This window comes from Asparagus officinalis, chromosome 8 (genome assembly GCF_001876935.1).
Source record: "Asparagus officinalis chromosome 8, Aspof.V1, whole genome shotgun sequence".
Lineage (NCBI taxonomy): Eukaryota > Viridiplantae > Streptophyta > Magnoliopsida > Asparagales > Asparagaceae > Asparagus > Asparagus officinalis.
In genome coordinates, this window is record NC_033801.1 from 130,397,082 (window position 1) to 130,408,547 (window position 11,466).

The 11,466-nt window shown below is 38.2% G+C and overlaps 1 protein-coding gene and 1 long non-coding RNA gene across 2 annotated transcripts; one reads left to right on the forward strand and one right to left on the reverse strand.

Moving 5' to 3' along the window:
- LOC109819411 lies at positions 827 to 8,057 on the forward strand. Its single transcript, XR_002241530.1, has 2 exons — positions 827 to 3,382; positions 5,532 to 8,057. It is a non-coding gene; the product is annotated as an uncharacterized LOC109819411 (long non-coding RNA).
- Positions 10,091 to 10,903, reverse strand: LOC109821962 (scarecrow-like protein 8). The gene has a single exon (XM_020388116.1). It carries the CDS (start codon positions 10,901 to 10,903, stop codon positions 10,091 to 10,093), a length of 813 nt encoding a protein of 270 aa, XP_020243705.1.

Consider the following 11,466-nt stretch of genomic DNA (forward strand, 5'->3'; position numbering starts at 1 on the left):
ATCGACCACCACTTAAATGAAGAAAGAAATCCGCCTAGACACCAGTCCGGCATCTAAGCTTTCTATAACATTGTCATTCACTATCAATTATTGTAATTAAAAATAAAAAAAGAAAACATCTTAGGCTCTAGCCTTGTTAATTATTATTTTGGCTATTTAGTATCTAAGTATGCATGATTTATTGTGAAACTAAGATTGCTATCCTTTTTTAAAAATTTATATGAATTTAATACATATTTTTATCAATTATTATAATTAAATAATTTAAAAATAGTCAAACGTCTAGATGTTGCCTATGCGTACGCCAGGGGTCTAGGCGCTCGCTCAAACACCTAGTCTGCTTAGCGCCTTTTGTAACATTATCGAGCTCCCCCGATCTCTGTAACTACTAACAAGGTAAATAGTATTTCTTAAATATCTATTTAAGTTAGTTAACAACAGTAACTTAAACTTAAGAAGTGTAAGTTAACAGTAAACTTAAGTTTAAGTTCAAGTTAAACTTAAGTTTAAGCTAATAGCAAACTTTAGTTTAAGTTTAAGTTTAAGTTAATATTAAGTTTTTTGTTGATGGTAAACTTAAGTTTAAGTAAACAATAAACTTAAGTTAATAATATTTTAGTTAACAGTAAACGTAAGTTTAAGTATTGTTAACTTAAACTTAACAGTAACTTATAAGTTAACAGTAATTTGAGTTGAGAATGAGTTTTTCACTGTTGAGATGAACTTATAATTTGAGTTGAGAAGTATAAACATACAAAGAGCTATTGTAATTAGTAAACCAAGCAATTTAGTTAACAGTGTTGGTATCACCCAGAAACTGCTTAGGCGCCCGCCTAGGCGACTAAGCTCTGGTCGCCAAGTTTGATGTCTAGAAGCGCCCAGCGCTTAATGTAACATTACTAATAAGTAAATTTCCTCTTGGACATTTGTTAAAATGATATCTCACCTCACACCCATTTAATAGTTGTAGGGGTTTTATGTTGTTGCGCAACTGTTTCCTTGTATTGTCTCATTGTAAACATTGTACTAGATTTTTTTCGTTGTGTAGAGTTCTAGTTTTATCATATTGCGAAGTTTCTTACATGTGAGCCTAGGGCTCCTTTGTTCTGACACAGAAGAAAACTAGCTTCAAAATTTTAATGATGCAGCATCTTGAGCTGGAAATGTTGGAATCTATTTTTACGTTACAAGTACTCATTTTGACTTTGCATAACGTGTCTTAGACCGGTACCCTGGAGAACTCAGGTTTCAAGGCATCTCAAGTTAAAAATGAAATCAAGAAAGATGATGTATACAATGGAAATTAATATCATCTCTGGTGGAAGGTTTTTGACTATAGGCATTTTTGGTTTGTGGTTTGAGTATTTGCACCAAAAACATATGCATTTGAATAGAAGAAATAGGAAGACATAAACTGTTAAGGAGAATAAGGGACAGATGAAGTAATGGAATTTAAAGAATAAAGTAGGGGAATTGAAGGCCATTTAGTAATTGTAGACTATATTGTGTTTCGTATTATAATAGCTCATAGACTATATTAAGTAACTTTATCAGATGTTTTACCAACTAAACAGATAACGGTTTGGTTATTTTGTGTTATAGGGACAACTGGCTCTCTGTCTTCCATTTTTATATGTTCACCACATGTTGAGTATCTTCTCTAGTGTTCCAGCTCAGATCATTGCAGGTGCTTGTGAGGTCGCAAGGCCTAAATCCTAAAGGAGACCGAGTAGAAGTCGTTGAAGGGGTTCATCCCTAGTTGTCAGCTCCGTTTGAGCCATTACTAAACTTTTGTAATGTTATATATGAAAAGCCTTGATCCTAAACCTGCTTCCTTTTCCAGCTCTCTGAAGGTAATCCACATAGCAATCACATTTGTCTTCGCATAAACTGCTGTTGCTGAGACTGAAATCTTGCAAACACGGGCTTTCTTTTCTATCTTGATGTCGTAATCCCAAAACTTGCGTCCTATACATCCTACTGGTATTTGGATCTACAGAAACTGAAGAGGTACTTCCTTATTATAGAAAAGAATAAGAGCTAAGTAAGTTTTGGAGTAATGACCTCTGCGGATTCCAAACCAGTATATCAATTTACATCTTCATTGCTGTTCTCTTTGAAGTTTCTTGATGTTAATGCTGCCAGGTCAATTTGGTCTCATACTTAATTGCTAAGTGGCAAGAGTCCTTTGTTTGACTGTAGGATCATGCACATACTATTATTTATAAAGAGCCCCACTTTCTGTTTGTATAAATGTCATCTTTAGAATACCAAGCATGCCCTCGTACTTTGAAAAAAGAAAATGACACCATCCTTGAAAAAAATCCAGTGGAAATGCCCTCATGCCTTGGAAGATCAATGGAAATGCCCTCAAACTTGGATCCAAAAAAAATAAAATAAAAAAATAATAATAATAAATAAAAATAAAAAAAGATAACAAACTGCTCATTTGCTTGAGCATTCAACTACAACGCTCCCCCAGGTTTAATATCATGCATGCATGACATGCATTGAAATACTTATATCTTATTTGAAATCAAAATTTTAAGTTTGACAATGGGGAGCCCACAAGTCAACCTTTATCTGGTTTGTATTGATAAAATATGTTTCCTTCGAGATGCGGCTCTGCAGACACATGCTTCACAGATGCAATAACTTGTACCATCATGCTATCTTGGGACTTTATGGTTGATGCACTACACTTATTGTTATACCGGTTTGTGTTGGATCCACAAATGATCTTGTACAAAGAATTAGTCCTGTCTCTCCAATTCACATGCAATACGGTAGTGAGATGGAAAAAAGAATGTACATGTGAGTGATGATGGTGAGACAAGACTGACATGATGTGGTTAGACAAAGAATAACATGGAGATGTAATCAACGAAGACAATTTTATGAATTGTTTGCTATTCTTCAGATATCAACGAGATGATTGTAGTAGTAGTGTCCATGAATGAGAAGTACAACTGCATGTTTTATGCAAAATGGCAAATTGTTCATCCAATACATTAGATTAGAGGTGACAAAATTACTGGGTTAGGCCACTTTGACTTATACTTAGGACTTTGTCGCCACGTTACAGTCTAGTTTGAGTTCAAATAGTACACAATAGTGAATTGGTGTACTTGTCAACAACTTGTGAATATTGTATCTCAAAATCTAATATAGATTATTTTGTGTTGTTTGAAAACCAAATTGACCCCATATCTAAAGTCAAAATGAGTTCTAATTATCTCATAATTGTCTCGCGGATTGTAAAAGCAGTTCTTTTGATTTTGGAAGTTTCTGCACACTTATTTGACTGCTGTCTTGTCTCCTTACAGAAATTTATTTGTACACCCGAGTCCTGCAACATTTCCCAGTCTCTTCCATCATATAGGTATATGAACTGAAGTTTTCATTTTCTTTTAAATGAAATATTGAAACTGTCACATTATTTGCATCTTTGCCTGCTATTGGATTTTTGAAGGTAGTTGTGTTATACTAGTTATGCTCCCTTTTACTTGTTGCACTGCTGGGATTTGAATTTTGTTTCCCTTTTGGATTATTTAACTGAAGATTTTATATGGCCATTGTATGAAGCCTATCTAAGCTGAATTGGAATAGTAGACCTAAGCTCCCATGTCTAGTTTTGGTCCTCTCTCATGCTATAGTCTTAGCCACGTGAAATGGGTGTTGATATGTTCATAGCTCTAATTTCAAACAAAACAGGATTGCCAAATTGACGAGTCTTCATCAGATTAACATCTACCTTCTAGGTTATGGTAGTTTCTGGCCAATTTCATTTTTATTAATGATTTCATCAGATTAACATTGTACCCGCTACTTCCCAGCAATGATCAATTTCATCACTTCCCATCTAACACAGAGTAATGGTCCGGGCTAGCATCTTTCGTCAGAACCATCTAACACATATCTACCTAGTTGAATTGATTTTCAAACCATCTTTCGTCAGACTGTACACCACAAACTCCTTGGTGATTCTGGTCCGGGCTAGCATTCTACTATTAGATTTTTCGGCATTTACATAATCTATATTGAAATTGACTGATGATTTGTTAGGTACTTTAAAGTAGTCCTGAGTGGCTATGTAGTCAATAACAAAATTGTTCTTAGATTTGTATAAACTTGATTACTCCTCATCTTAAGTATAGTTATTACGTAGTTATTTTCTCTAAGATACACATGTTGTAATTTAACTTCTGAATCAAGACAGGCTTAAAATTTAACTCTCGTCTCTTGTTATATATCTTTTACAGGCTTATTGGAACTATAAAAGTCTTTGAACTGTTTATTAGAGTTATCAGGCAGGCTTTAGGTTTCAATTGTCAGCTACGTAGAATCCAAGCTTAATCGTGATCATGCAAGTTAACCGTGCGAGGACTGACTTCTTGTTTAAAGCTTAAGCTGAGCTTTTCTTGAAATTTTGAATAAAGAAATGTGGTTAAGGTTATTATCTGCACTGGGTTTATGGTATAGCTCTAAGTTTATGTCGATCCCCCGAAACCACAAAACCTGTTCTCTTCCTTGAAAATTTTAAGGTAGAAAGGTAATACACTTTAGGATAAGATATTGCGTTGTAGGATGGTACAATTTGCAGATGAGCAGAACTTTTTTGTAGCATTGCGAGAACATTGTAATTACCTAGGTACATCTGTCATGAAGCCGTACCCATACCTGACATCTGTTGTACCCATACCCATCATTTCATGGACACTCCTTAAACATATCTATACATATATTCAGATTTTAATAGTGTACTCAGTTATACACTACATTCCAAATATGCATATCTAGCTCAGAAGTAAGTTACAACCTATGAGTTTCACCCATCAGTTCATGGACACTCCTTAAACATATGTATACATTTATTCAGATTTCAATAGTGTACTCAGTTATACACTACATTCTTTAATTTTTGGACATATGTCCTACACGTCGCGTTCATTTAGGAACTTGTTGCACGAGGGTCAAGTTTGTCTCAGCCTTAAGAAGTAAAATTTTTAAAGGGTTCTTTGCGTATCTAGCTCAGACGTAAGTTACAACCTATGAGTTTCAGCCATGTCACGGTACCCTACCTTTTACAAATTTGTCGTGTCCCGCATCCGTACCTGTATCCATGCAACTCAGTTGTAATACAAGCATAGTGTTCATGTAAATCCCTATCAAATCTCCCTCCTTTATGACTGGTTTCTGGCCTCTTGGAACCTCAAGCTGATGGACACTTGCTCTATGAGCCTTGTGATCCACCATTTTTTATACTTCCGACTGCACAATTCTTAACTTGTGTTCCGTATTCATTGAACTTAGTGCAAAAAAAAAAACGAAAAAAACGCTGTGAAAGGGCAACAATTTTTGGTGGATACTTATACTCAGCTTTGTACACTATATGCTTGTTTACTATAACCGATCTTTCCTATGAGTTGTTTCTAGGCACGCCCCTTTAGCAATGCCGTTGACCTTCTCTGACCATTGATGTCAGTTGCACTTTAATCATTTGGTTAGGGGTAAACTTTATTCCTTTACAGGTATTTCCTGGGAGGGTCAGGAGGTTTCTCCACTTTGCCAATATCAGGTTAGGTAGAGTGTTTCTCCGAGAACTGTTAACTTGCTTATACAGTATTTTATTCTCGACATTTTCAGCATATTATTTTTTTATGGTTCGATAGCGCCCCAAGCCCCAAAGGTTAGGGCTTATTAGGGAAAAAACCTTCGCATTTTTTGTCAGGGTTTCCTGATAAAATCTTATTAAAAGTGGTTTTCTCTAAACTTAAGGGAGTTCTCTAAGGTTTTGAAAGTTATGGGAGATTATCTGATAATCGTCCAAAGTTAAGGGTTTCTTTCCTGATATTAAGCCATATATTAGATTGACAATTACTCTTTTCTGATGCTGAGAATACTAATATTTGCTTCATATATTTGTTGCTTAATGTCATCGGAATGAGATCCTTTTTTTCTTTTAAAAACTTGCTACTACACTGGATCTGAGAACACAACATACTTGGATGGAGTGCATCTCCAATAACAGTGAGCATTATAGTTTATTTAAAAAGGGCTTAGTAGCGAAAGTTTGTCAGATAGGTATGTAGTTTATTAAAATTGTTTAGCTTAAAATAATTAATTAAGGCCACCTTAAGAAAATTATAGGTCTCTTTTTATGCAAGTCTATAGATTTAGTCATAGGTGAATCATGTTTGATAGTTGAAGGTGTTCTAGCTCGTCGTTTAAAGAAAAGTAAGTTAGTTTTGACTTCATGCATAAGATGCCCACAATACTTGAATTGAGTATCTTAAACAAATGGTTCTAAGTAATAAATCATTTTACACAACTTTGTACGTGACAGACTTATAAATTAGCCTTGAGGAGCGTGCAAGTGCTCCTTACCTGTCACTGACATACATGGAGTAGATTTCTATTAGCATCAAGGACTGTGTAGAACAATGTTTAGCTGTGCAAATTTCACTATTAAAGAAACTTCCATATTTGGACGTCTGACTGAAGTTTGTATTGAGTAGAAATTTAGTCTTGGGTATTTATCTAACATTTACTGTTCATGTCAGTACTGGTGTCATGGAAAACAAAAATGCTGAATGTACTTGCAATGGCTTCTAAATTTTTATCCCATAAATTGTCTACTGTTAAACTTAACTAAAATTGTGAATGCTCCATTCCATAGAAGTAAAGTGCTTATAGGGTACTCCTTGATTCTTATATTAGTTGTCATGTTTTTCATTGTTATATAGTGACCTCAATGATCATTGTGGCAAATCCTAACTGATAAGTAACCATGTATATTTCTTGCTCTCTTCCCTCATTTTTTCCTGTAATTCAAATAATTTGAAGGTTAACTATGCAACACGAATTGTGTTGATAGTAAACCATGAAAAGAGTTCAATAAACACGACGCGAACAGATTAGTTCTTAGTGGCATCTGTATGGCATGCAATCCATTTTGCTTTTAGTTTTTGTTCAATTGGTTAAGACTAATAATATACTTCAATATCAAGACTAGGAGGCCTTGCCACTTCACTTTATTGAAATATTAAGTAAGCTGTCTATCTCCTGATAACTTTTTATTGGTTCTCCCTCTAGAAGGGATTTTTGATGGGCACTAATGCTCATTCTCTTCTATTAGTTACCGTTGGCTTTATGCTATAAAGCGCTGGAAGAGGGTCGATCTCTCTTTAGTAAGAAGGCGAGCTTTATGCTATAAAGCCCTAGAAATGGGTCTTTCTTCCTTCAGTAAGAAGGTGAATGTTGGAGATGCCTTCTTACTGATTATTCCAAAAACGCGTTTGTTTGATTTCTGTTAGTATATACTTTCTTCAAGGAACTTGCCTGCTAATTAGTAGGAACTATATGATAATTTGTATATCCTTTGATAACCGCTTGATAGCATTTTTTATGTCAATTGCTAGTTTTTGTCCCAAACTTTCCTAACTTCCAATTGTTGGTTAGACTTCTACTTCCATGCAAAGACGTCTGTCCAATGTAAGAATGTACCGTTAGTACATTTATTTCTAGGTAAATCATACATGCTAGTAAAAATTGCTACAGGAAATCAGACACCCCTGTATATTAAGTGAAGAGATTAGTTTGAAACAGTGTAAGAAGGATAACTTGAAGTATTTCCTTCTTTCTTTTCTCTAGCCATGAATACATCCTTGTTCACTACCCCAAAATACATGTATAAAATGCAGTTCACCATCCTGCTACCTATGACTTACACGCCATCATAGAAGCCTTTTCCCTATTTCTCTACCCCTCTCTCTTTTTGGTTTGGTTTTGTTTTATATTTCTCAGATTGTTGCTTCTGGCTCTGTAATCTACTGCTGAAACAAAGATTGACCCTGAAACTTCTGGATCTGATGTGGTTGTTCGCATTAGCTTGTTTCTGGGTGTTTCAAATGTTTGTTCTCAGGAGTTGTGTGCAACATGTGCTCGCAAATGTCTAGTCCTAAGTGTTGTGGTGAAGTTTTTATCCTTTTCCTTTTCTTGTATGTATTTATTCTTTAGACAGGCGTGGTTAATTGTTGAGGTTAATTGTTGTCGTTGTTAGCAGACTCTGTTGTAATAGTTGACCTTAATAAAGTGAATTTTACTTGCAAATCTATTTCCAAGACTTGTAATACCATTTGTTTTGGTCGGAAGTTCATGCGGTATTCCACTTGTGACTTGCCGATGTATACCTTGTGACTTGCCAATGGCGACTAGAATGTGTCGCATTGAAATTGATGTAATTTTGGATTCTTGATCGAATGTTGGGAGTAATGCGTGGGCGATGATGCTTGCTCTTCATTTTCAATTTTGCAATAACTGATGCCTAACGTTCACCGTTTTGTCTTAGGAAGTTAGCTCCCCATTATGATTATCGCTCAGATTGGCACAGTTGCAGCTACAATTAGAAAATTCTCAAATGTTTTAGGGCCAATATCTTCTTATCTGATAAAGTTGCAAGGTTTTATGTATTTGCTGATGCGTGTTTGAGCATGATCTCAATTACCGGCGAGGATATCGCACGCGTGTGTATAGGGTATATGCTGTCAGAGCACAAACCTCTGAAAGGAGGAATATCTGATACGATATTTTTAGATATTAGTCCTTTACGTTATGGGTATTTTGACATAGTCCCTCAAATCTTCATATGTTCATATTAGTCCCTCAATTTTTATTATTGTGTTAATATCAGTCATTCTGTTAATTTTTCCATTCAAAACTGAAAACTCCCAATCAGACTAACCATGGGTGTCTAATTGCCAAAGTACCCCCCACTTGTGTAAGCCCCAACAACATTCATTTCCTAACTCTCTTAAGGTTGAAATGAGAACTCACCTGGAAATCATCGAGAGTAGTCAGTGGTTACTTCGGAACTAATCTAACTCGAGTAATTTCATTTCTTAGGCTCCCTTTCTTCCATCCTTTACGTCAGCTTTATTTCATCATCTCCATTAGTATAAAAATCTTTTATCTGCTACGAAGGATTTATCTCTGAAATTACTAAGGTTGCGTTCCTGAACTAGTTCTTGCTTTCAATCTCACAGAAGGATTTGATGGTCTTTACATAGATACCAAGACTGGCTGGTGCTGAAAGTGGATGCACTAATCGAGAACTTGTTGGTTCTCTGATCAACTATTTAAGTTGAACTCCATAGAAGCCCGTGGAGTTCAGTCACCTGGTTCTTGAAATCTTGTTCATGTTTCAACTCATTTTCCTTGGATATTCTTTATGGTAAGCTTCAGAGATCATATCGACTAATATCAAAATTCTAAAGATGTAAGGGACTAATATGAAAAAACTATAGAGCTACCATTAAAACAGAACAAGGGAGAAGAGTGAACATATTGCTGGACATTAACAACAGCCGATACATGACTCAAAAGATATTATGCCCCTAATCTTCTGACGAGGAACAAGCGAACATTTTGCTAGATATGAAGCCGTACATGATTAACAAATTTCTTCAACCAAATCCAACTCTCCTAAAGCCGTCATCAAAACTTGTCATCACGCCTAATTAACAACTTTCCATAATTAAATCTCCTTCTATAATTTCTCTGGCGCTGACCTTTTTGCCCTTTATTTCTGGTTTAACTATTCATCGCACCAATTTTTATAAGCTGACAACTTCGGTGCTCCAAAAAATCAATTTTGGAGTACCCATGGCACAAATGGTAATTAGTGTCCGATATTGTCGCTCTCTTATTTCCCCATAAAACGCTATGATCGGTTTCGTGAAGTACCACACCCAAATTGGTAATTTATTTGGTTTTGAGGGGCAGTTATATTTAGATTATTTGCCACCGTCTTCCTCATGCCGCCTTTATTTCCTGCAATCACAACTGAAGCCACCACAGTTTGCAATAGAATTTTAGCCTCAGAATCTGAAACCCACTTGCAATTCCTACAATATTCCTTGATTCCAAGTCATCAGTTGCTTACTCCTCTATAGCCAACTAATCTACAAACGAAAACCCGTGCGCAGCTCTAGAATTCAATCTTAATGAGCCACTTGCTGGATATGTGGAATCAACTCCGAAGCAATTTTGGGTTCCTGGACCCATTATCATCGGAGCAGGACCATCTGGCTTAGCCACTGCAGCTTGCCTTCAAGACAAAGGTGTGTCCCTTCTCAGAGTTGCTAGCCTTTCGACCGAGCGCACGCTCGATCCTGAACCGGCCCCGATCGTCCCGGCTCATCGTCGCGTCGAGCGAATCGAGGACCGAGCCGTAGTGACCGCAGGCTTCACCGAACCGGGTCGCGAACGGCGCGGTGTTGGCGTTCATCTCCTGCTCGACGAGCTTGACAATGTCGGCTCCGAGAGACTTCACTCGCCGGAGCAATTGGTCCCGCGGGTTCGCCGGGGAAGCGCTCTCGTCGGCGATCCTCGACAGAGCGAACGACAGATACACCGCCAAGCACTCGCCGGCCTCGCACCCGAGCGACGCCCGCTCGAGCTCCGACGCCCTCCGGTTCAAAACGCTGAACCGGACCGGGACTCCGAACCGGCTTGCCAGCGTGACGATCTTGTCGCCGATGATCTTCAGGTTGTTGACCGTGCTCGGAGTATTGTACGGCATAGTTGGGTCGCAAACGGCAGTTATGTTCACTAGCAGCGTGAGCGAGCGGTGACGGGATCTCTCGGAGACGGCGTTAATCAACGAAGCGTACTGGACTCCTTGGCTCAGATCAAAGTCGACGATGTGGATCTTCGGGTGATCTCTTGCCGCGTCGAGGATCGCGAAGTTGGCCGCCACGTGGCCGAGTTTGAAGATGGGGGAAGCGTCGTAGAGCATCTGGATCGCTGTTTGGTGTTCTAGACTGCAGAGCTCTGAAGCCGGCGGGGTTAGGGTCGCCGACGGCGGCGAGTTTATGCGCGCGATTAGAGCGGAGATCATCATTAAGGCCAGCCTTTGGTCTGGGTCGCCGCGGGGGTTCCCCGCGCGTTTTAGGGCGGCGAGATTCGCGGCGGCGACCTCGAGGTTGCTCTCCGAGATCGCCGTCGCGGTTTCTAGAAGCAGTTGCTTTGATGAGGCTGGAGGATTCGGAGAGCAGGAAGCGGAGGTTGAAGACACGGGTCTGATCCGGGGGTAAGAAATATTGATCGAAAATTACAATTTTGCCCTTTAAATAAAAATTAAATAAAATTATATTTTAGGAGCACCAAATTTTATAATCCGGCCAAAAGCCTATTTTAGTCACTTTTCCAGCTAAAACCGCTCGCTGCTTTGACCATCCATCCTCCTGCTCCCTATCCGTCCGTTACTAATATCCAGCTGTAATAACCCCCCAAAATTCAAAATTCGAAATTCAAATTCCCTCCGCATCCTACCGTCTCTCTCCCTACCGTTCCCCACGCTAAATCCCAGCCGTCCATTTCCAAACCCCACTCCCTCGCTATATAACCCCGCCCTTCCCCCTCAACTTGCCCCAGTCGCTCCCTTCCCCCTACCCCTCCGTCCTC